At 40.1% G+C, this 25,980-nt stretch overlaps 3 protein-coding genes across 5 annotated transcripts; 1 reads left to right on the forward strand and 2 right to left on the reverse strand.

The window, feature by feature from the left end:
* Positions 1-35: 35 nt before the first annotated feature.
* LOC115763599 (trafficking kinesin-binding protein milt) lies at positions 36-17,736 on the forward strand. Of its 3 annotated transcripts, XM_030706223.1 has the most exons (6): positions 36-400; positions 2,414-2,669; positions 2,748-2,957; positions 13,434-13,712; positions 13,782-15,366; positions 15,431-17,736. In XM_030706223.1, exons 2-6 carry the CDS (start codon positions 2,501-2,503, stop codon positions 16,506-16,508), a joined length of 3,321 nt encoding a protein of 1,106 aa, XP_030562083.1. In that variant the 5' UTR covers positions 36-400; positions 2,414-2,500; the 3' UTR covers positions 16,509-17,736. The 3 variants fall into 3 exon arrangements, with proteins under 3 accessions (XP_030562083.1, XP_030562082.1, XP_030562084.1); XM_030706222.1 differs by lacking the exons at positions 36-400; positions 2,414-2,669; positions 2,748-2,957 and adding an exon at positions 7,453-8,833; XM_030706224.1 differs by lacking the exons at positions 36-400; positions 2,414-2,669; positions 2,748-2,957 and adding an exon at positions 11,360-11,870.
* Positions 17,737-19,517: 1,781 nt separating this feature from the next.
* Positions 19,518-21,901, reverse strand: LOC115763578 (protein tyrosine phosphatase type IVA 1). The gene is made up of 4 exons (XM_030706197.1): positions 21,774-21,901; positions 21,547-21,713; positions 19,792-19,923; positions 19,518-19,713 (listed from the first exon to the last, which is right to left on the reverse strand). The coding sequence occupies exons 1-4, from the start codon at positions 21,879-21,881 to the stop codon at positions 19,602-19,604; spliced, it is 519 nt and encodes a 172-aa protein (XP_030562057.1). The 5' UTR covers positions 21,882-21,901; the 3' UTR covers positions 19,518-19,601.
* Positions 21,902-24,310: 2,409 nt separating this feature from the next.
* Positions 24,311-24,453, reverse strand: LOC115763579. Its single transcript, XM_030706198.1, has one exon. The coding sequence runs from the start codon at positions 24,451-24,453 to the stop codon at positions 24,331-24,333; it is 123 nt and encodes a 40-aa protein (XP_030562058.1). The 3' UTR covers positions 24,311-24,330.
* Between the last annotated feature and the right edge of the window lie 1,527 nt (positions 24,454-25,980).

Below are 25,980 nucleotides of genomic sequence, written 5' to 3' on the forward strand. Positions count from 1 at the left end.
CAATTCAAAACTTAAAAACTTTCGGTTATCGGAAGCGAATAGTCGAAATCACGAGAATCTGCCATTAAGAATCATCGATACATTTCAAGAAGCACTCAAAATTATCGAAATATGTGCCATCTTTAGTATGCGCAAGAAATTGGCTGCAGCTGCAGAAAAAAACGAAATTTGTTAGACCAGCAATTATTTAATTTAGTTTAAATCTGATGTGACTATACGAACATAGGCACATATTGTATATTTTATTATCCAAACGTGTTTTATATGTTTTATTTTCAATAACTGACGCGCGCTTGTGCAGAGAAAAGTGGCATGTGGTTTTCGTTTCGATTTTAGTGTGAAACCAGCCACAACACATCGAAAAAAAAAAATGGCAAACACATGCACAACTACAACAAATGTAGGTATTATCCAGCTACAACATTGTGCTGGACATGAAAATTCAATAATTCGTGCATTGTGATAACTAGTTTAAGGTTACATTCAGAAAAATTATGAAATATTAGTAACATTCACACACTTATGAATGAGTGCGCCAGTGCTGAGCAAATGATGACAGTGTTTTATAATCGCGCATTTTTTAGTGGGCGCGCTCCTCGGACAAACACAAACACACACACACACAGGCACGCATAGGCATACGCATAACACATTCCTGCACCCACACAGCCCATTTTTGACCTCCCCTACGGAGCAGCAGCATCCCCCATTCCAAGCTGTTGGCCAGCTGATTCACGTTCAGGCCTTTTGCAGTGCATGCGGAACTCTTAAAATAAATTCGTTTCACAAATTACAACGGTGTCGTCTAATGACCCTGCCCCACTCATGGCGGCGACGACGACGACGTTGTCATCTAGCAGCGCTGCTTATATAAGTGTACGATAAATGTTTGTGTGAGTGCGTATGCCAAAAAAAAAAATTGAGTGTACCGTGAAAGCAGCCCGAAAGAAGCGAGAGAAAAAAAAACAAATTGCAAACAATTTAAGAACCACAATTAGAAGCCAACAAAAGGAAACAAAACTTTAACCAAATTTTTTTTTTTTTTTTTGTTGTATTTTTATTTTTTTGGCAAGCATCTCCAACGCTGCAACCATTGACGCCGCGCACGCCTTTGGCTTTCAAATTTATTTTAGAGCATTATGCCATCCATCCATTTAGTTTCGCTAACAGCAGGCGCTGGTAACGCGCGCTTAACAGTGGACAGTGGACAATAACAGTAGAACAAAAACAGTAACAACAACAACAACAGCAAGCAAAAGCAATTTGCTATTTTTTCAATTCCGTTTCATTAGCTTCGCTGTTGGCATCGCCGGCTTCCATTCACATTCACAAATTAGTTGCTGTTAAGTCTGTTTGTCATATGTGTCTGTCTATATGTAAATTTTTGCTCTCTTATTACGCAATGCAGTTGCAGTAGCAACTGCGCTAAAAGCAATCGCCAAATTCGCTTGCTGTTATCGCAATTATCGAAAGCGTTGTGTGCTTGATCAAACGACGACGGTCAGGGAATACCTTGGCTTTGTACCTTAGCGGTTGGTTTGCTTATCATGCTGCAGGCGTCGTTGTCTCTGTCGACGTCGCCGTCACATGCTTCCATTCGACGGCCTTTGTGCGTCAGCGCCATCGACTTGCCCTGGAAAGTGCTGAGCGGCGGCTGTAGTGCAGTTTTTCGCCGCGATTTTGCTTCCTTCGGCGACATTTTGATTTCGCTTGTTCGCTTTTGATGTTTTGTTTACAGTTTAATTACATGCTGTTGCCCCCGCTTTCGCCTTCGCCGCGTTGCGCTTTATCGCTGCGCTTGCGAGACGCAGAGGTGAGGTTGCCGCGATACGTATACGCCGCGATTGGCACGTAGTCTGTCTGTCTGCTTTTGGCCATCTCTTTGACTCGCAGCTCTTAAATTAGAGGCAACAACTGTTACCAATTGAGCTCGAGTTCTCTTCGCGCTGAAGACTAAGACACAAGTCGAGTGGCTGAAGAAAAATCAGTTAACGCTTGATAATGGTAAATGCTGCATGGTCTAAATCGTGGGAGGAAACTAGATTGAATATTTTGAAAGAGCTGCTTCCCTTTAAATATTCAACAATAATTATAACAATAACTGTTATACGCAAAAATGTTTAATTTGTTTTCACGTGTTATCATTTGTAACGGTATTCGATATGGAATCTGCCCGACTGCGGCCTGTAAAAATATGTGATAAATTAACGCGAAAATCCTTTGACGTTCACTTATATTTATAGTATTAATAATCATCGCTTTGACGTTGACTTTATCGGCGGACCCGAACGGCAGATAAGCGCTTCATAATGAAAACGCGCCCAGTTAGGCGCTAGGTGCTAGGTGTTAACTTGTTAGTTAGTTTCATGTGCTTGCAAGTCAATTAATAAGCCAGTTTACATTTTATTTGCAGCAGATAAACTGACTGGATACTGACGAGCCGAACGGCGGTTATCGAGAAGCCAGATTTATAATTACAAAATAAGAAGTTGCAACATTTATGCTATCCGCAACATTGGGGGCCAATGGCGGCCCAATGCCGCTCAGTCCCTCGGCGCAGGCGACGCTCAGCAAGCATTTGCCCAAGCTGCAGACGAAGCGTCTCATGCAACAGGCGGCGGCGTCGTCGGCCAACAAACCACAGACCGCCGATGCCAGTTGCCTAACTGGTAAGTTGTGTAATTATTTGTACAGTTTGTTAGGCGTTTGCTAATGTATTACTTTATCACACACACACACATACACAGATTTGTGCAGCAGCGAGAACTTGCCGGAGGTGGAAATCTTTTCATTGCTGGAGGAACAAATACCCAAATATAAAGTACGAAATGATTTTCTCACCGATTTCTCGGGCTATGCGAATGAGGATTGGTTTGTGCCAGCGCCAGCTCTGGCAATTCCAGTCGAGGGTCTCGGCTTGACCAAGGAGCAGACTAGAGAGTGCCTCAACTATTTTCGTGAGTACCTTCTTATCAATATTATTACACCTTAAGATACCCAAACAAGTGTCTACGCTATAAATAGTTACAGCGTCAGTTTAAGTATTTATCGGCACTTGGCATGAAAAGCCTATTGTACACTTCCGATTATCCCCTATATAAATGTATATATATATACCCTTTTCTTCTAGCCCAATGGCTATGGTTATACAATAGCACTTGGGTGTATCAGAAGAAAAAAAGGCAAATGAGAATGTGCGTGGCATCATCTTGTTTTAAAATCGCCTTTGTGTGATTTGTTTTTTAAGTTTTATTCATTTTTAAATATCTAAAAAATTGTTTATCTGTTTCGCTTGAGACAAAACGCAATTTTCTTTTATCTGCTCGACGCAAAGCAGATATAAATAAATTCTATATGTATTCCACTTCGGTCATATTGACGCCAACAAACTTGTGGCAAAGTATTATTTATGTGTCTTGGCAGAGTCTGCAAAGAATTTGACATATACATACTTTCTTTTTTCTTTTCAATTGTACCCTGAAAATGAATTTTAGTACAATATTTGCATTTGAGTTTATTATTGTATGCGATAATTATTTAAAAAACGCGCCAAGTTTCGCGTCTTAACTTAACACTTGTTTTCAGTGTTGGCAAAAACTCCATACTGATATTGCTATTTGGAAGTTTAAAAAAAAAAGTTAATGTTTAGTTTCTGATTTATGTACATCAATATTCGTCTGCGTTAATATTAAACTGAATCAATTTATTGCTACTCAAGTTGAATCTTATAATTAAATGCATGTATTACACACGAAGTGTCAGCTCAAATATGTCCATTTTAGTGTGAACGGCGTTGGTCACACTGATTTTGCCATTCACCTCAACGTTTGACATTCACACAACGCACAGCTGTTTTTGGAGCATTCGCCAGCAGATGGGGGCAATTGTCCGCCTTTGTCATTCCGCGTGCGTCGTCGGTGTGTGTGCATTTCAAAAGAGTTTGCCAAGCTACGGCGACGCGCCGCAATAAATGAAAAGTGCTAAAAGAAATTCGTAAGCGTCGTACGCGTTTTCTTGTATATGCAATTTAAAAATATACACACGTTGACATTGGGCCAAAAATTATGTCGGCCTGCTAAAATGATTCGGCGTGTGGCAGTGAAACTGTGTGCGTGCCCCAAAAAGCATAAATAAATTGTAAATGCCAAAAATGTAATAATTAAACAAAAAAAGTGAGGCACCGAGCCAGCCCAAACATAGTTGCTATATTTGTGTTATTTACTTGTGCAAAAACAGCAGCTAAACGAAACATTTGGAATTTCTCCAAGTGCTTCGCCTGCCGACTGGCGTCATGCAACTGTATTTATTTTTAGGACAACTATACGCACACAGCAACAACAACTGAGAGCTTTGTGAATTATGATGAGACCAATTTGTTGCTGGTGTGTGTACAAATTCAATGAATGGGGTCGAAATTCTCTGTGTGTCAGTGTAGAAGTTGTAATTCATACCAGGGCATGGGCAGGGCCTACGTCTGTTACGTCTGTTAGCTTAACATGCTTCGAGTTGTACTTCTGGATGCCATTCAATGTTTCCCATTTGCCTGCTGTCGTTTACATAATCGTTTTTCCATGTGCCGCTACTCTGTCTCGCGTATGTTGTCTCCGTCTACAGCTGATAAGCTGAAAGCGCTCAACAAAGTCGTCGTCTATCGGAATTTACCGTATATCCGTCAAAGACGAGCACAGCTGATTGGTTCGTTTGTCCATCTCGTCTCTTGCGTGGCTTTTGTCATTTTACTATTTACCGTTGCGCACTTCAAAATGCCGCTTATCCAGTGCCAGTTCCAGTGCCAGTTCCAGTTTCAGATCTTGCGACTCGCCCGCTTCCGTTCGCTTCTGGGTAGCTGATTAATAATTATCAGCAATATTGCTGCACTGCTCTGCCATATATCGCATCAATCAGACGCTCTTGTCACCTGTTCGTGTGAGTTTATCTTTGCGTTTAACAGCAAAAAAACGCATTCCGTTGGTTACTCATCAAGAGAGAATAAACCGCAATGCATGTCGTTGTTGTTGTTGGCTATTAGGCACGTTAAATTGCCGATCATTTCCCCCAGACCCAGATAGTTGGCCATTTTATTGGTGTTAAGCTGCCGGCGGACAACGGCAAACAATGCGCAAAGTGGCAAAAATTTGTGTCAGCTGTGTGTGTGTGTGTTTATGTTTGGCTATAATACGGATTATGTCCGTGGGGCCTGCGAACACCTCTTTGTCAAACACAAATAAATGACGGGTAACGAAGTGACACACTTTAATTACGTCATTTCACAACACTAAGACTCGAGCGAGCCAACGGTCTGCCATTTTGTGCCTTGCGTCTGCGTGTGTGTGTGTGTGTGTGTGTGCTCTACTCTGTGTCACTGGCCTATTGATTAGGACATTCACATAGCGGGTCGCAATTACGAGCATAAATTGTTGCCTATGTTATTAGTCAACACACATGTACTTATACCACACTGAACTTCCTTATTAGTGTTGACTAGCGCTTGTCGATGCAGTGCTCCTTTAGGTTGTTCGGCTACAGTTTGACCATATGTAGAAGTATTTAGTTGCGGCTAACTTTTGCAAATAATTAATTATCTACAACTTTTTTTTTTTTTTGTGAAAGTTGATGTGAACCAAAAACATCAAAATTACAACGTTTGTCTTATTTAGCTGCTACTTAATGCCGTTTTCATTTCATTTTCGCGTGCGAGCGATTGATTGGCATTTTTTTTTTAAATTTTATTTTGATATTTGCTTTTCTTTATTAGCTTATATTGTGTGTATATGTGTGTGTGTGTGTGTGTTTTTTTTTTGTTATTTATTCAGCTGTCTTTACATAATTGCAACGCCGCCGGGCCTTTAGTTTGTCAATCAGCCAATTAGCCCATCAACCTAGGCGATTCTTAAGCCCCGTTGAAAATGTTGCTTTTTATGCTTTATTATCAATGCGATAACGAATTTTACATTTACCACCCACTAATGTCGCCTCCGTATGAATGCGTGTGTGCGCCTTAATAGTCGAGGCTTACCTTTAAAGCTTGATTCATAAAGTTGTATACATATAAATATCATTTGCGATGCATGTCGATGAACCTTATGCAGGCCTCTCCACAATTCGTGATGCCTTTCAATATACTCTGTTTTCTGTACCCTCTCTCTCAGTATTTGTTGGAAGTATTAATATTATGCATATAAAATTCTAAGAAATAGTTTCTGTTTTCCTTCAATTCAAATATCACGCCTTGCATTAATTATTTCTTAAGCTTATGTAGCTTACATATTTGTTTTCTTCATTATTTATTTTGTAATTTGTAGGGTATTCAAAGAGCTTAAAAGCATCTCTTGCTTGTGCATCTCTAACTGTGCTGTTGATTCATTTGAGTTTTTAGTGTCCCGTGATTGCCTTACACATTTTTATATTAAATATGTGACGTTCCGAGACTATTGACGAGTTATTATACATAAACAAACTTAATAAAATTGCACATAAAAAATCGTTCGCTTAAGTGTTTCTATAATATTTAATTGAGGGTTGGAGGTTTTGGATAGAAGTATTATTTGAAAGTGGGCAAAAGAAAAGAATATTGTGTTTTTGAGGTCAGGTTTTAGCTATTATCCTTTTGGGTTAGATCCCATTTCGGCAGTCTACAAATTTAGTGTTGTAAAAGGAATTGTAAAAAAAGAAACGTTAATACGTAATATATATGAAACTTTGATGAAGTTCCTAAAATGAAGCACAAATATTGGCGATAATAAAAAGAAGGGTAGTTCGTGTAGGTACTTTCCTTTTTTAAAGACAATTACTTTTCGTTTTAATAGCTGGCGTGACGAAAAGTTATCCGTGGACTGTGATTTGTTTGGATTTTTTCATTTTGTGCTGGTCATCTCTCACCTGAGCAGTTTATTTGGCACAAGCTAACGGCTGTTTGTTTCTAGCTCAGCTCGATTTTCTTTCACTCGTCAGAGCATAAATTATGATCTGATAGTTATTAGGCGCAGCTTCAGCCTTCAGCACATGCTCTTAACTTAATGTTGCATCATTTCCCCATGCTACATTCCGATGTTCCACGTTCCACGCTCCACGCTCACCTGGTCATTATTACATCCTCTGCTCTGCTTAGATCTGTTCTATGCCGAAGCCCACACAGACAGAAAGTGCTGGCCATGGCCAGGGGTAAGGCGCTTCTTTAATGCTGGCTGCTAATTTGTAAACTTGTTTTGTAGCTCGACATTTTCCTAGTCGCCAGCTCCAACCATTTCCCAGGGCCGGATTGCATTCCATTTAGTTAGTCGTTCGGTCCACTCTTGTGTGTGAAGTTGAGTTTTGGGTTTTGAAATATTTTCCACGCGCATTGTATGTAAATGTGGCAAAAAAAAGCGCCAGTGTTATGTTGTTGAAATTGGTATTTTATTGCTAGACAATGCCCAAAAAAAAATGAATGCATATTCGACTACTCAGAAAGTGTTTTGATAAGCAAAAAATAGACCAACGATAAGTGCGCTTTCCTATGAGACACAATAAAGATAATGTGCTTTTGATTATTGAGTCAGTTTAGTGCGAGACTTTAACCAAATGCGCAATAATTATTGTTGGGCGGAAGGACACTGACATTGCGTTTGCCAACACTGTCGGCGGCGCAGGCGCTCTGTTGTCGATTTGGACAATGTTGTGACAATTGTGACAACTCATACACAACTATTTTGCATGCAAATTCTCGGCGAATTGTTGATTGTGCGCGAAACACTGACATTCGCTTGAGTTATATGCATTTGCCAACACTGGCTGCGGCGCAGTGCTGCCACCGCGCCAGGCTCTGTTGTCGATTTTGACAAAACGTGACAACTCACACACAACTCTTTGGCAGGCCAACAAAATCAATTGCTGCATACAAATTCTCGGTGAATTGTTAATAGTGTGCGAAAATAAAAGCTAACCAAGAGCAAATCTTGTGTTCAAAATAAACCAAACAATGCGCTTGCAACCTAAACCAACAACAACATTAAAATGTCACTACTCAACAACAACAACGACAACGCTCTAAAGAGCAAGAATCTACAACAACAACAACAACAACATGTGAAGCTGGCAGCACTAGCTCCAGTGCTGCCCATCATTAACGAACTGGTGCTGGAACCGGAAGATCCGGATGACTATCAGCACAACTTTGCCGCAGGCCTCGAGCCGGAGCTGGACTTGCTGAACAGCACTTCGAAGCTGGCGAACAGCGCCAGCAGCAGCTCCCTCTCCTCCAACTGCAGCTCCAGCAGCTCCATGTGGACAACCACGTCGACGGATTCGGGGATGACAATCAGCAAGCAGCCGTCAAATGCGAGCAAACACTTTGAGAACACATACAAGCTGCTGGGCAAGCAGCTGGAGATCAATTGCCAGCGCACCGCGGACAAGCTGCAGCAGCTGGACCCACAGCTCGATAGCCTGGACAGTCTGAGCGGCTCCTGCGCCTCGATGTCCGCCATTGTCAATGGCACGGAGCCGGCGCCCACGCGCCTCGAGCTCGAATTGGAGGCCGTCGAGCGCATGCGCATCATTGTCCAGCAAATGAAGAGCACACCCAAGGAGGCGACAGCGAACGCCTCTGCGCCGCTGCTGGCGCTGCTGCACGACTTTGCGGCCAAGGGTCAGCCCCAGGCCAAGGACGCCAGCACACCCGGCACGCCAGTTCCCAGTCCCATAACGGGCGCCCTGCCCGCGGATGGGCCCAACTTTGAGCTGCCAACGGAGCTGCTGCAAACGGCCAGCTCCTGGGAGCTCATGTACTACGCCTCCAAGAATGTCGATGGCCAGAATTGTCTGAAAGTTGTGCGCAGTCTGTTGACCAACAAAGGTAAGATTCAACCAAACCCTCCCAGGCCAAAAAATAAAAATAAAAAAAAAATGATCTAAACTAAAGTCACAAAACTGATTTTTACGACCAAGAGAATCAGAAACAAATTTCAAAAATTTTATTTTCAATTTATAATGGAAAATATATATTTTCTTAGTATTTAATTATTTGCCTAGAAAGCTAATTTTAATTAATTAATTAATTAAAGTTAATTTTCTTTATGCAAATTTGGCATCTACGAAATACTTTTGCATAAAAGATTTGCACAAACCAAAAATTAGGCTGTGCTTCTTGCTAAAAACTAAGTGACTAACTTAGTAAAACCAACTAAGTCGTAGCACTTATAATTTGTGGACATTTGGCTTAGAACGACCTTTAAAAAAAAGTACCTGGTTATCTGTGAAGTGCAGTTGCAGTTACCTGTGCAAAAGCACCGCAAGTTAACTTATCTTATCGCTCGTTTTATATTTGTTGTTCGATTAATGTTTTCTCAATTTATTTTAGTTTTTTACGATTCTATTTGTTTTCCATTGTTTTGTGTGGTCGACGTGTGAAGCAGCACGACAGCAGTTTTTCGCATGTTTCTTTTCTTTTTTTTTTTGTTTATCTCTAATTCCCATTTGTTTGCAAGAATTTCAGACTTTGTGTTTGGTTTTTTTTTATACCCTGAACCCATCGAAAATGGCTAAAAAGCAGGGTATAATGTGTTTGGGCAAATGTATGTAACAGGCAGAAGGAAGCAACTCCGAACCCATAAAGTATATATATATATATCAGAAGCTATAAGAGCTAGAGACTGCAGGTCCTTCTGGTGTCTGCGCAGATCGAGTTTGTTTCCGATAATCGATAACATATACTCCGTTATCGATCTGATCAAACGTGATAGGTTGCTTCTAAAGTAGTATAGTATAATTGGAATAGGTGGGTTCAGGGTATTTCCTAGTCGGGAGCTCCCTCTTACTTATTTTTGTGCTGTTTCTTTTAATAAATGCCGCCGTAGTCTTGTTGATATTTGCACAAATCGTTATCGATTTTGGTACAAACATACCTTATATATATATATATATATAAATAACAGCTTTTAGCAAGTTAATTTGAAAAACTATTAATGCTACGAGCACATGATCTCATCTCATGAATCGCACTTTGGGCTTTTTCATTAGGGCTTGCAAGTTTCTGCTTTTTGCTGCGCTTTTTTTTCGGCTCAGGTGCTTCAGATATGACTTGCTGATTATCAAGCTGAGCTGCAGATCATTGTTGCTTTTTTATTTTTTTATCTATCTATTAGCAATGAATTGGACAAAGCCGCAAAGCCCTTAGTTCGACATTTGCAATGGACATCAAATTCAAGTCTAAAGTCATTAAATGAATAGTTTAATGACCGATGATAATTAACGGAATATTACCAGGCATTTTATTTGCTTGAAAATCGCTTTTCTAATTAAGTTAAGAAAAAAGCAGACATACAAGATTATGTGAGGAGCTGTTCCCATGGTCCGAAGACTATTATCCAAACTCTTCTAAAAAAGAAAAAAACATATTTAGACGAGAACTAATTGTGTTTTCACGTTTTATTTTCGGGTCCAAGGCACGTGCTTTAAAGTATTTAACAGATTAGCTGGACTGGAAACATTTGGGCAAACCCAACAATTCTAAAAACTCACAAATTTTGAGCACAATTTCTAATATGCCTACTTTCGATTCGTTCCTCTTACCTGTATTTAGTTGGGCCTAGTTTTCCAGGGAACTTTATTATCCTAATACGCGGAAATTTACCCGCGACGAGTTCCTAAATCTATATATGAATGGGATTAGGTTTAGGTAGACCGTTGCCGTTTTCCTTAATAAAAATAGGATATGAAGAATGTTATATGACAGATAAATAAATAATCGCAGCTTATTGTAAGCCAAGTAAAAAGTAAAAAGCTTTGAAAAAAGCAAAAAATAATTGCAATATGTCTTGCCCTATAATTAATAGTTTTTTAAGTACAATATAGCTAAATACTTTTTTTACCGACTCTTTAGATCTAGCATAGTGAAGCTAGTAAATATCGGGGCTGGTCAAGATAACGTGATAAAAAGGTTTTCATATAACTTCATTTACGACCCATCGTTTCGGTCAGTTTAGACGAATTAACGCTATATTAACTCGACGGTTAATGCTGATTAAAAATAAATTACTTAATGCGATCGGAGAGGTCTCCTTAGATCCGTTAAACCTCTTAAAGGGTATGAAAAAGTTCATATTAGTTCTTATATCTCGCCAAGGGTATGTGAGCGATAGATTTGTTTACGCTGGCAATGCTATCAGGTTTCTCTCACTCTCTGTCTGGTGGATGCCAACTTAACAGAATAGCCACAGTTTGTACATAACAGAGCAATAACAGCGCATTGGCTGGCTCTCTTTACGTGTGGATGTCATCTTTGGTGGTGGATTCCAATGCAGCCAACAAGACCCACAGAAAATAAAATTCACTCTGAGCGTTCGTCGTGTATCTGCTAATCCGCAAATTACACAATTCGTGCCAATTGTAATGCTTAAAAGACTCGAAAGTATTGTCAAAATGTTAACGAGAATTTCAATCAGTGCTCTGTTATATTTTCGTAAATAAAAATCAAACAAGAGAAGCGCGCTGTTTCGATAAAAATTGCGAAAAAAAATAAACGTAACCCTCCTCTGGGCCGTCTAACAACAAGAACAACGACATTTATACACGAATTGTGTGCTTGTGTATTGCGAAGCGTCTGTGTATGTGTTCGTGTGTGTGCGTCAATCTGTCGACTACGTTGCTCCGTCACGAGTTTGGAGCGCCGTTTGCTGCCCGTCTAGCGTTTTTTTTTTTTTGTATACTCTAGAATTCATTTGGAAGTTTTAGCATTCGTTAATGTCTCACAACCTTTGGACTGGCCACAGCCTTGTGGCTATTGTGATTACCAACAGTGTTGTTGTTGCTGCCGCTGCCCAGTGAAGTGAAACCCTCGTGAAGTTCGCTGCCGAAAGTAGCGAAAAACCAATCTGTTTGGATATATTTAGCACGTGAGTTTTGACCATCAGCGTATATTTATTACTCGTATTTCCCGTAGAACCGGCAGCTGTTGTTGCATTACTTTCCACCAAACATTCATGCTGCTCTTCCTTTCACTCGCGTTGTCTTAGGGAAAACGCCTTTTACTTCCAAGCTGAGCGTTGCAGCCTGCAGTTGCCTGCTGCGCTGCCTCTGCCTCTGCCGCTGCCGCTGCTCGTTTCTCTGCCTCAATCCGCTCTGCTGTTAGTGTATGTGTGTACGTCGCGTTTGCAAGAAGTGGCTTTGAATTTGAGAGTTTTAAAGTTGCGCTCATGGCTATAAATATACATAAGTAAATCCAAAATCTTGTTTAAAAGTTCAAACTAGATTTTTACATTGAAACCATTGCGCAAAAACGATATTTTGCGCACATTCAGCGTGCGCTGAGTGGGCGGCGGAGAGGCCAAAGAGCAAGAGAGCGAGAGAGCGCGCGTGAGCGACTGTCTCATGACAGTCTCAGTTTCTCTGGTGACTTCAGACATTTCACATTAATTAAGTAATTCATTTAAGTGTTTCGTCTGTAATTGACAATGCGTTTGCAGCTCAAACTAAAAAAGAAAGAAAGAAAATTATAAAAATAGCAAAACTCATGTGACATATGGAAAAACAACGAACGCAACCCCAAAATGCCGCTTGAGCTCTAGACTCAAAATACAGGCAACAACAACAAGAATAACATCAACCACCAGCTAGAAAAACCAAATGCCTTGGCAGCAAAATTTACAATGAGACTTTTCATTACATAATACGAAAGAGAAGCAAAACTAAAAAAGAACACAAAATATTTAAATATTGTTAAAAAGAAATTCGAAGAATGTTAAAACTGCAGCGTAACTAAGGAAGTATTAATAACAATAACAATAAAGACTAATTTCGGCCATGACACACGTAAACAATGCCGAAGGCGCAGCAAAGACAGGGTGGCAATTGCGGCCTGCTGTCAATGTGGCGCCTGCTGCCGGCGACGACAGTGTGCATCGATTTTTAGCCACTGAAGAGAACAACAGCAGCTGCTCTCATGTGGATGCTGTTGTTGATGCAACGGCAAAGAACTGCCTAGAGGAGTGCTCGTTTGTTGCGTGCCAAACGAGAGCGACGAGCGATGGTTGGCGCGATGACTTTTGCATCACTGAAGATGAACTTGAGTACGAGGATGAACTCGAGCTCTCAGCAGGTTGTAGTGCAACAACAGCATCGACGTCAGCAGCGACGCCAGCGCATGAGTATGGTCTGCTGGGCTTTGGGTTGGGAGAGCGAGAGCAGCAGAATGAGCAATTGCTTATGGAAGGTATTCTTGTTTTGGTATTTTTTTTTTAAATTACGCAACGATCCTGCAGCCCTATTAAATCGATATGTCGATATTTAAAGCCAGACAATCAGTTATTGATTTTGCATCCCTGGTAATTCGATAACTTAAGTCTGGTGCACAGATTTAATGTTAATTCGATGATTATTGTTAAAGTATTCAATTTTATATATTTAACTTATTTTTATTGCATTTCAAATGTTATCTAATCATTTTAATTGCCTTGCAGTTCTATGTGGTAACCGTGTTAGCCAGATGACTCGCGCCTACGATGACATTGAAGCCGTGACGCGTCTGTTAGAAGAGAAGGAGAAGGATTTGGAGCTGACGGTGCAAATTGGAAAGGAGCTGCTCACGCAAAATAATGCATTAGAGGCGCGTGTTACGGATCTGGAGACAGATCTAAAGTCCGCCAACGATGATCGCGCCCAGCTGCTGCACGAGCTGCACAAGAAGAATGAACTGATTTCGGTGCTAACAAACGACGCGGACGATGGAACCGATGCGGGCAAGTAGCTTAGTTGATAAGTTGAGGAGGCATATGAATTAATAGTGTACTATTTTGGGTAACCTATAGACACGCCTACCATGTCCAAATCAATAACCCTGGACCTGCTGCAGAAGAAGGTTAACTCCTTGCTGGATGAGAATAAGACACTTAAGAGCGAGGCCACGCAGCTGGCGCACCAGACAGATGAGGTGGAGGAGCACGAGCGGCGGCTGATGGCGGACATAAGTGCCCAGCTGAACGATGCCAATTCACAGTATGATAATCTCAGTCTGGAGCTGGAGCGGCAGCGCGAGGAGAACCGATTGCAGCACGAACAGATTGTCAGCCTGACGGCTCGCCTGGCCGAGGCTGAGATGCGTCTGCATCAGTTGACCCAAGACAACGACGAGCATCTGTCGCTGCTGCATGTTACCAAGGAGAATCAAAATGCGCTCGCCCTCGAGCTGGTCGAGTTCAAGCAGCGCTATGAAGAGGTGCTTGCGCTGCTGCACTCTGCCCAGGATCAGCTGAAGCAGCAGCGCAAGCGCTCGCAACCGCAGGCCCGCAGCTCGTTCCTGGGCGGCCTGGGCACGAACGGTGCCGCGGCTGCTGTCGCTGTCGAGTCACTGCAGTCGGAACTGATGGAGTCGTCGCTGTACTCGGAAAACAGCCTTGACTCCGGCATATCGGGTGATAGCCAGCGCTGTGCGGACCGCATTGGTCGCATGATGTCGCAGCTGCCCGGTGGCATGGCGGCCAGTCTTGGCTCAAGCAGCATATACGGCCCGCCGCCATACCAGCGGGCCTTCGACACGGTGCGCTGCGCCAGCAAGAGCGGCAACTACCTGGACAGTGGTAATGTGTCCATGACTCAGTTGGGCGCCATGTCCATGAGCAGTGCCTCCGGGCCGCGCATGGCCTCAATGGCCTACCCGGCGGGCTCCTATTATCGCGGTGCTAGCGGCGGCAGCAGCAACTCGCTGGGCCTGAAGACGCTCTCAAGTGAAAGCCTTAACTCGCAGTCGGACGACGGATATCCGGCGCAGCCATCAGGTGTGCCTGGCGCCCCCGGTGCCAAGGAGCTGGAAGCGGCTCTCAAGCGTCTTACGCCCGCCGAGGTGTTGGCTCGTCGTGCTATGCTTTCGTATGCGCCAGCCGGCACTTATAATTACGATGAGCCCATGCACGGACGAAGCGGCATTGCGGCGGGCGGACAAGCCTCTGGCCTAGCATTGCCCATGGGTGTGCGCACGCCGGACAGCATCATGTCCACGGGTTCGGGTTCGTCTGGCCTAACGACGCACCAGTGGCGTCTTCCAGAGAAACTGCAGATTGTCAAACCCATGGAAGGCTCGCAGACGTTGCATCATTGGTCGCGTCTGGCCACGCCCACGCTTAGTGGCCTGCTGGAAGAGCGACCGGGCGTGACCATACGCGGCGGGCGTGGCCTCGACGATCTGGGCATGCAGGTGTACACGCTGTCCGACGTGGAGGAGGACGTCAGCGATGAGCTGGGCCTGGGCAAGCAGTTTGAGGCGCCTGGCTGCACCTACACCTACACGAACAGCATGGTCATGCATCCGGATGATGGTTTCGTCAACGACTTGTCCTTCCTCTCCCAGTCGCAGATGTCCTCGCGCATGGCCTCCACATCGACATCCAGACAGCCAAGGTATTACCCTCGATAATTGTATTTTTGCATTTGATTAATTGCATTTTTCTTCGACTTTAAATAGTTGTCCGGCTACGCCTCGCGCCGGGATGTCGCGCAAGAACTCCTGCTCCACGTTTTCGGTCAACTTGGGCCTGGCTGGCATGCTGAATGAACGCGGCATCAAGGCAGTCACGCCCAGCGCACTTAATACGCCCGCCGGGCCGAACTTTTCGCCGACCGTGACACCCTGCAACAGTCCGGAGGGTTCGCCGCCACGTGCCCAGTCGCCGGAGCCGTTGTTCGGACTCTTGTCCTCGGGCGCCGATCTAATAAAACGCAAATTGGTGGGACCCAGTGATCTGCAGCTGCAACGCAGTCTGAGCAAGCAGCAGCACCAGCAGAAGGTGATGCTGTCGCACCTGGAGCGTCGGGCTCTGCGCTCGCTCAATCTGATCGAGAAAGTGGAGAGTATCGGCCTGGAGAACATTATCAGCGCACAACGCGGTCTCGGCACGGGCATCGCCAATCGCAGCAGCTCCCCGCTATCGCAACTGAGCAGCAGCAGCAGCGCCAGCGGCGACAGCCTCCAGAGCTTGCACACCAGCAGCAACAGCATCGTGGACGACATTCACTTTGATCGCGCACAAATTAAGGGCGTGCTGCATCGCGGCCTGAAATCGCCGACGCCGGCAGCAACATCGACGGCCACAAGCATGGCTGCCAGCAGTGTCGCCAGCAGCGCCTACAACAGCGAGGATAGCGATGACCAGGGTATTGTGCTGCAGCGGAAGCCTAAAACAAGCTCGGCGCCAACTGCAAAAATGACAAATCCTGCTGCTGCGGCGTTGGCGACAGGGGAAGTCTCGGCATCTGCCAGCGAAACACGCCTGAAGCAAATGCAGCGCCAAAAGTCGCGACGTAACCTTAAGAACGGCATGGCCGCCCAGCGACCCGATCTGGGCACCATTGCGGGTAGCGGAACCTCCAGGCGTGTACGACCAGATCTTGGCAAGGTCTCGGACAGCAGCAGCAGCGGAGCAGGCACAAGTGACGCCAAGAGCAGCGACAATGAGTCAAAGACGGCTCCACAGAGCATCACCCAGGCATTTGTGGGTTCGGTTAGTTCCTTGTTGTTTGGCCGCAAGGGAGGCTGGCTGTAAACACAACAAAACACACACACAGATACACACACACACACACCCACACAGATACATTTAGACATACTACATATACGTATGCAAGAAAGCTCTTTAAAGCTAAACGCGCCTAAGCATGATTTCATGAGGCAAGCGAGATAATTAGAATTCGCAGCAAAGCCACACGCAAAAAGGGTTTTAAGTTAGTCGCCGCCGCTGCCGCCATTTTGTTGTTGACTGTCGATGTTATGCAACACTGGCCACGTGGCCCGCTGTCTTAGTGTTTGTAGCTGTGATTTGTAAATACTTGTAGTAAAATGTTTAAATTTAGTAGTTTATTATTAATTAAATATTCACTTGTTTTGCTTGTGCAACGGCGGACAATTTGAACAGCAACAGAAGCAACAGAAACCCAGCATATCCTACTACGGTCGTCAGCAAGATTAACTATATATATTATTTTTTGCCAATTTTGTATTTATTTTCATGTATGTGTTTACTTACGTAGAATATTAACATTTTATTTTCTCGATAATTCTCTGTATAAACTGAAGAGCGTGCGAAAAGCAAATGTACATAAGAATATTTAATTGAAAGTGGATTCGCAAAAAGGTATATATATTTTTTTACACATGTATATATATAGTTTACGTTTTTGCTTTCCACTTTGCCGACTCTTACGTATAATCACAAAATTCAACACTGTCTTTTTACTGCTTACATTTTCGGTGCTTTTTGTGCAGCCATACAAAAAAGAAAAACAAAAGAAAAGAAAAGAAAGTATGTCCCAACATAAACAATTTGTTTCTAGTCTTTACTTACGACTCTGTTCTCTCGTTTGGCTATGCTCTAACATTTTTCGATGCATAGCTTCTAAATGCAGTGCACTAAACAGGGTGTAATAAACATTTACTTTAATGTACTAGTTTTACTTTTGAACAACTAAATTTGGAGTTCGATTAACAGCGCTGTTAGCTAACATTCGGAACACATGTTACTAGATCACCTTTGGCTAACGGCGCGTGCGCTCTGTTAATGGGTTTTCTATCACAACAAGATTGAGAAAAAATTTGGAATACTTTTGTATTATTTAGTTACTTTAATTTTGGAGACATGCATATATCACGAATGAAGTTGTAATCAAGAGCAACATATATTGACGAAATTGTACACGCTTTGAAAATTTAGGTTTATAGTTATAAGAAATTATATACACAAAAAAAAAAAAGCAAAAACAAAAACAGCATCAGAGCAAAAAACAAATGTAAAAGATTTTAGTTTTAATTATTATCAAAATATTTATTTACTTATGCAAAAATAAAGAGAACATCGTTAAATAATAATTGACTTCTTTGAGTCCCTTCCACTTTATATAGCTTGGTGAATTCTGTCAAAAGGCTTTTACTGTCAACTTATCATAATTACCAGGGAGCTGGGAACACTAGATACTCTTAAGAGAGTCTGAATCTTCGATACCAGGAATGTCTTATCGATTCTCCACGCCTCCCCCTTGGATGTACTCGTAATATTTTGGATGTCTTCATTAAATTTAGCAAGCGACGACCAAAATGCATAATACAGATATTTATTTCTTATAAACCAAGTTCCGAGCTTCTCAATTCAATTCCTAATAAATTTCAAGGAATTTCAGCGCCAGCTTTGGAGATGAGCTCAAAGTGAAAAAAATAAATTTCTAGCATTTCAGTATACAAAAAAAAATCAATTAATATTCTATGCGAAATGGTAAATTTTTTATATATCGTTTTTATTCCATTGTAATGACTAACATTTTAAAAAATTACAATTCAATATTGGATAAATTAATTGTAAGCATATAATTTTATAATTTCTGCTTTATCCTGACTATAATTTGTTAAATTTGTTATAAGGTTGTTTCATTTCATCTTTCATGTTCATTTTCTCAATTTTCTCTTTAAAGTGTTTTTTTTTTATTTATTTATTTTTTTTATATATATTTTGCATTTTGCCGTGTTTTTGTGTATTTGTATTGCAACTGCTGCATATGTATATCGTTTAAATGTATGTAGTCATTAATGTAAAAGTTTTAATAATGTATATTGTATTTGATTTAATAATATAAATAGTTATCCAGCGGAGCTTGGTATGTTACAGAGAAAAGGAGAAGCGTATATAGGACCATTACCATTCCATATTAAGCACATCAAAAAAAAAACATGAGTTCGCAATATAAAATCCGAGTACGTAAATAGTTTACAGCAATTAAAGATAATATATTGATCGACTTAATTTATTTACTAGGCTATGTATTCTTTAGACGTTCACGTTCGATGCTAACTCTCAGCCAGATTTTAGAATATATTCATTTGTTTTCTCACTATATGTTGAGTCGGTTGGGCGCAATTAAACTAACCATGCGATTAAGTACATCATTTGCAGACCGGTTAGTTATAAGCATGACTCCATATCCATACTGTTTATATATATATATATATATATATATATATATATCTGTCTATGCCGAGTCGTGTTGCTGCTAAACTTTAGTATCTTATTAAATTTATTGTTGTACATGCTCGTTTGGCTATATATTGCAATAAAATATTTATTATTATTATTGCCTATGGTGCCTGACCTTTGATAGTTTGTTCAATTTATTTGGATTTGCTTTTCTTTTTTCTTTTTTTTTTTTTTTTGGATAGGTACATAATCTACTATTACAGATATTAATAATGTTACTTTTTCACTATGATGCCCTGCTACAGCCATTTCATGGGTTTTATGTGGGCGTGAAATAAAATTAGAATTGCGTGTGTGTTTTTGCTTGTGGGGAGTTTGTGAAATTAAACAAATTAAATTACATTAATTAATACATACAATAAATACAATTTGATGCCAATACAAGAATTCGTTTATAATTACTGGGCTGCGATTTGCAATTTGTTGCGTTCAATTCTAATTTATAGACTGTTTGAGGAATTTTGCAACTAAACAGTTTTACAGTTGGGTTTTTTTGTTAGCTTGGGTTGCCTTTTTGCTTTTTAATATTTTTTATTATTATTATTACTTTTTTTTTTTTTTTTGTTGAAAAAATGAACACTTTTTATCTGGTGGGAATATACATATGGTTTTGGAAATCTATTGCACAGAACATGAATTTTTGTGGCCATTTTTGTGCTTTAGCCGCGCCTTCGGCTTGTATCTTTCCAAAAATGACAGTTGCTTGGCATTGATGGCGCCGCGTCGCTTACTGCAAAACAACAATTGATTAAAAAATAAATATATCTATATATATATATATATATATATATATATATTGTTAACTCACTCTCTAATCATTTCAACAGCCGCTTCATATTTCAAGCCCAATTCGATGAGTGCAAGTGCTACCAAAACGGGGGCACGTCCCAGACCAGCCACACAGTGCACGGCAACGCAAGCCTCGGGATTCTGCTGGTATCTGCGATAAGAAGAAATATGATAGATATTAAGACCAGATATTAGATGAACAACATTCAACTTGTTTGGATGTACAAATTTGTTACATTTATTGTGCCAACAGAAAATGCTTGCCTTAATTGTTACAAAAAGCAACAACGAGAGGCTACGCTTACCGACAAGTTTCATTATCAACGAATGCAGTATTATTAAAAATTGCTGCTGCTTCGCTTGTATCTGTTTCATTTGCAGTTAGGGGCATTGTATCTGTATCTGTAGCTGTGACTGTAGCTGTAGCTGTTGCTGTAGCTGTTGCTGCTGCCGAGAGACTGGCTCGGGTTGTGGCTGCTGTCATTGGAGCTGTTTTTGGTATGTGTCTGAGCGAGAAACGCTTATGTCTGTAGTAGGATAGTGTGGCGCTTGAGGACTTTCTAAAACTAGCCAGTGGATAATAGCACACAAACCAAGAAACGAAACGGAGTACATACATTTACACACATATATATGCATAAATATATATATATATATATATGGAAGGTAAGTTAAATTGCATACCGAAATTAAATTGAATTAAATCGATTATCGAGTGTGAGAGGGCAACAAAATTACATGGCAAGCTAATTGTTTAAATGTATTACAAATAATATATATACACATGTTTGTATACAAATGAATATAAAGGATAAAAATATGTCTGAGCCTAAGCGACGACTACGAGATGGTTGGGCATGGTTCAAATATCATATATATATATATATATATACAATATATACAATTTGTTTTTTGAGAATTGTTTTGTATGAGATTTAAGGCGCAGCTCTTGATATGTTGTTAGCAGCTCAGTTCAATGATTTTAGCAATCGCTTTTCTTATGTTCAGCTCGTTTTTCAGTGTACAAAGCAACAAATAATACTGAATAAATTGATACAAATCAACTTTGGTAACGTTTCTTATGTATAATAATTGATTTTGCAAATTAGTCCTAATTACATATTGACGAGCTCACAGTATCTAACCAAACCATTTATATGATTCCCAATTCAATTTTTTTTAAAACTATTTTTTCTTGCAAATCTAATTGAAGTATTCAAAAGAAGTGTTTTAATCACGTTGATAGCCTTTCGAGTACTTATTTTCTTTTGGTACTGAATAAAACTATTTATGAAATCTGTTACAAGAACATCTACATTACGACCGATCGTTCCTGTGTCAGCTATATAATATACTTATCCCAACCGGCAGGTTTGGACTCATGTACTTTTGGCAAGAGAACAACGGACCTAAAGTTTCAAGAGTAGAAGCTTTACCACTGAGAGACAAGTTCGCAAACAAAACAGACAGACGGACATGGCCATATATCTGATGCTGATTCAGAATATATATTTATATACTTTATGGGGTCGGAGTTGCCTCTATTCTATTCATGTCATGACAAATGCAAATGCCATCTAAGAAAATTACAAATTTGTAGATCATATAAAGTGCTTGGTTCGATACCTCTCGCCTTTCATATTGCCAGCATATTGAAAACTGCAAACATTATGCGAAATAAACATGTGTGTATAATTAAAATATGATTTATGCTTATTTAACAAATGGAAATTCGAGATTGAGTTTACATATGGATATGGTGGGCATTACTTACTTGTCCTTCAAAACCTCAAACCATTCGTCAACGACCTGCTGCGGCGGAAAGGTGCCGTCGTCAAAGGCCAGATCCTTGACAGTAATGCCTTGGGCTTCCAGCTCATCGGTATTGTAGCTGGGCTCGCACACACGCACAACAGTGTTAACATTGTTCTTTTTAAGCTCCTGCAGGGCAAACAGATTCGTTAGTTGATTTCGACAATGATTTGGTTATTTGTAACTCACCATTATATAATGATTAATTGTTATGTCTGATGGTCGATCGGTGATTAGGAACTTCATGCCCTTATACTCAATAAGAGCAGGTGCTGGGCGCAGATCTTTTTGACGCATTGTGATGCTTAACTTAATTAGCTTTACGGATCAGTTAAACTTATAGCTTGTATAATTACAGAATTTAATTGAATTTTTCTTAAATAATATATTACGCGCTCCTAATTAATTTTCTTTTTTTATTTTTGTTGTTGGGACTTTGTTACAATATGAATAATTATTATGTTTGATTCGACTTTCGGGAAGTTGCTCGATTTTATTTTGTTTTTGAAAATTCAGCGAACTGGTTTAGATGTAGATGTTTTAGAGGCTTGTTTAAAAACGTGTTGTAAAAAAAATATATATAAATATAATAAGATTTTTGCAGGCTTTCAAATACTACACTAAGCACACAGAACAAATGAATTGTTTAAGTATAAATAAATAGCTCAATAGTTAAGTACAATTTTGGATATCTTCAACTTTTGTGTGTCTCAACCCAAAAGACGTCTATTTTCAAAATTCCCTGTTAATATCGCAGCTAACGCGCGAATCTATCCAAAAACTTATTTATTTCGAGTGCAGCTGCTGCTTCTCGCCAATTACTTAATTGTTGTTTCCAAACTTTTCGTTGTGGCAACCAAATTTTAAATGTGTCTCCTCGTGATATGAACTCCGTTCAGCCAGAAGTTGTATACTTTAGCTCGAGAGACTCTCTCTCTTTATCCACACTCTGTCTGTCCACGTTTCGAATCTGATTTGGCGTCCCGTCGACTTCCGGGCAGGTGACAGCGTTGTCTCAGGCTATCACGGCCTTTGTTTTTGCGTTGTGCTAACCTGCATGAAAATAATCATAAGTTAATAATCAAAATAAAAACAAATTCTAGTCAATAGTGATTGATTAGAAGCTATCGCCACACCAAGCCACAGTCATTAGTTTATAGACAGTTCTTGATTTAACTTGAATTATATCAATTGTCAATGTAAGAAACTTGAAAAGAGTTTCATTTGTTTTTATATTTGTATTCTATTCAATTGGTAAAGAACTTGGATCAATTATATTCAAGTAAAAGTTTCAGATAGTTTTCAGATAAAGAATGAAAAGTGTGTGAAACATTTGGTTTTCACGAAGTTGTCTTCTTTTGCAACAATTCGAAAACTAGTTCGATCAAGTTATAAATTGAAAGCAATTGGTTCTTCAATTGTGAGTTAGCAGCTGGTCAATTAGCTTGATTAATACCAAAATGTGCTGTTCGCCTTAATTTATGTTTTTTTATTTCATCAAGTTTATTTAAATTGCTGAAAATTGCCACGGACAAAATTGAGCTAATTCAGCCAAAGTAAACGCAACTAAGGACTTTCGCAATAACATTAAATAGTTCTTAATTCATTGGCGCGGCAAAAGGTTAGCGCAGTTCACGCGAATGACCTTTGACACGTTCAATTATGCTCTTTTTTATTTCGGGGCTTTCGACTTACTTTTTATTTGTGCTGTGCTTGGCAGTATTCTGCACTGTCTAGATGAAACTCCATAGATGTGGGAACAGGTCTAACCAACTGGAAGCAGAATTTGAGCAAATATAATAATAATTAGTACAGTTAACGTCTTTACGTCCTTTTTATGGAACAGATATATAAGATATAATGTAAATACGAATAATTGCCAAGTATACAAATATTTTCAAAATGCTTTGTCTCCGAATGTTTCTTTTTAAGAAACACATACGGAATATCACGCCGTCAAATATAGATACAACAAAATAATATTCTATTATATATACACTACACATATATATATATGTCAGGCATATCTGTTCTACATAGATATATGTATATGGTTACATACATACATATATGTATCTAATGCATAGATAATATCTTTGGCAAATATTTGGCTTTTATTCAGGTTTTAAATAAAAGCACACAAACAATTCTTGTGAAACTTGGCATAATATTGATAATAATGGAAAAATGCTATATACATATATACATGTATATATATATATATCTGCATATATGTATGTTGTACGTCTGGAAGCGTGGAACTAACTAATTAACAAGCCGTTGGAAATGATATAGCTTTTTATTTGTACTTGCAGCATTATATATATATATATATATATATATTTTGATGTGAACTGTTTAGTCATTCTGGGCACATGATTTTGTACTTTCGCACATACATAAGGAAACTTTCACTTGTTTCTACCTTTGGCGCAATGGGAGCACAGAATCACGCGCAACGAGAAAGAGAACTGTATATCAGCTGTTTACTTGACTTGATTTCTTCTGGTTATTTTTTTTTTTCTTACTTGACTTATGCAATGTATTTTGTTTTGCGTCTTTGCAAAAATGACGAACACACACGTATACACACAGGGAAAAACAAATATACAAAAGAAAAACAATATACTATGTGTGTGTGTGTGTGTGTGTGTGTATATATTTACATATAGATTTGTATGGACAATGACGGAGATTTGCACTAGTTCGAGTTTGGCTGAATATAGCACCAAATCGTAATCGAATCTTAATCGCCTGTAATGCGGCGCGATAAAATCTCGATTAGATATCGACAGGTGTCAATTCTAAGACGCTGATCGATTACAACACTGAGCAGACACCAAATGCTGCGCGATGAGCTCTGTTTCATCTTTTGCTATCGACTGAATACTGCCAGCCAAAACGAATCCCACTGCCGCTTACTGTGAGAGCCGTTTGCGGCCGACGAGAGAGCGAGAGTGAGAGCGCGAGAGTGAGAGAGTGCAGACATGACGCACAACTCGACTGAACGAACACGAACGAGTATTAGCTTGATTTGTTTTGTTTGCGCTCATTCTCGAGAGTCGAGTAAGTGTTTGCCAGCTGTCGAGTATTGTGCGCTCACCCTCTCGCTTTGACGCACAGTTTTACTCTCGCTTTGCTATGGAATGAATATCTGCATACATATGTGTGTATGTATGTACTGGATGTATGTAACATACGTTGTACATATATGCACGTACGTACGTACATTGCTCCCGTCTCGGAGCCACATTTTCAAATTCTGGCGCAATTTAAAGGCTTTCAAAGCATCTGTCAAACTAAGCGAAATGCATATTATAAAAATATATTAGTTTGTGTCGTCAAATATTGTTTAAGCTGCGTAAAATAAATGCACATACGATTTTTGGCAAAGTTGCAAACATTTGACATTCAACAGAAAGTCGGCATCGTGTCTCGTTATTTGTTGTGAAACCATGACTCAACACGTCGTGTTCGTGTTAAAAGCACGTAAGCACGACTTAACAGAAGTTTAAGAAATACTTGTTGAAATATTTATATCGTCTCTATATACACATGTAAGGCTAATTGTCTTGACTGTAAGAGCTGGGAAGCTACAATGTTAACTGTAGTCTCCTTATATGATGAAGACGGACGCTAAGACAGGGTTTTGGGAAATTCCGCTCACAAGTGTGGAAAAATAGCGAAACCCATTTGTATGAACCTATTTTTTTTTTTTACCAGTCGATGGAACTCTGACCCATTGTTAAGGAACTTTGCTCTAATTCATTTGAGAGGTGTTTCACACTTTTTGGAAAACCATCGCTTCTGGTGCAAATGAGGGTCAACGACTTGGAGAATAAAGATTCGAGTTTAAATTTATTTTCAAGAAAATTTTTGATAATTCATTTGAGAAGTGTTTTACACTTTTTGCAGAACCCCAGCTTACTCTGAAAAAATACGCATCAGAGACTTTTGGACAAATTGGCTAAAATTTTATTTTCTAGTTTCAGCGTTTTTGGAAATTCCACCTGAAACAGTGGTAAATTGGCTTAAAGCGGCTGCATGACCCTTTTTTTGTAAAACATCCGATTGGTTTTCAAATTATTGTCAAAAATCGTTTTGGAATGGGCAAAGTTTCGAGCATGGCAGACTTTTGTTTCTTTTACGTTGGACTTGGGATATATTTTAAAATAGGCATTTAGTTCCTGAGGTAGATTTAAATTCTCCATGAGTGGAAACTATAGAACTTATGTCTAAAAAAAAAACAAAACATGCCACGGGCAAGGCCGGGGAATTCCCACTAGGCGCATACATATATTTCTATATGTGCTATGAGATCGAAGATGCATCTTTAAAATCGAAAACATTTGCAAAGGTGAACCCAAAACATATATCAAGATTAGGAGTATAGAGA

This window comes from Drosophila novamexicana, unplaced genomic scaffold (assembly GCF_003285875.2).
Source record: "Drosophila novamexicana strain 15010-1031.04,08,12 unplaced genomic scaffold, DnovRS2.1 tig00000739-arrow-arrow-pilon, whole genome shotgun sequence".
NCBI classification, from domain to species: Eukaryota; Metazoa; Arthropoda; class Insecta; order Diptera; family Drosophilidae; genus Drosophila; species Drosophila novamexicana.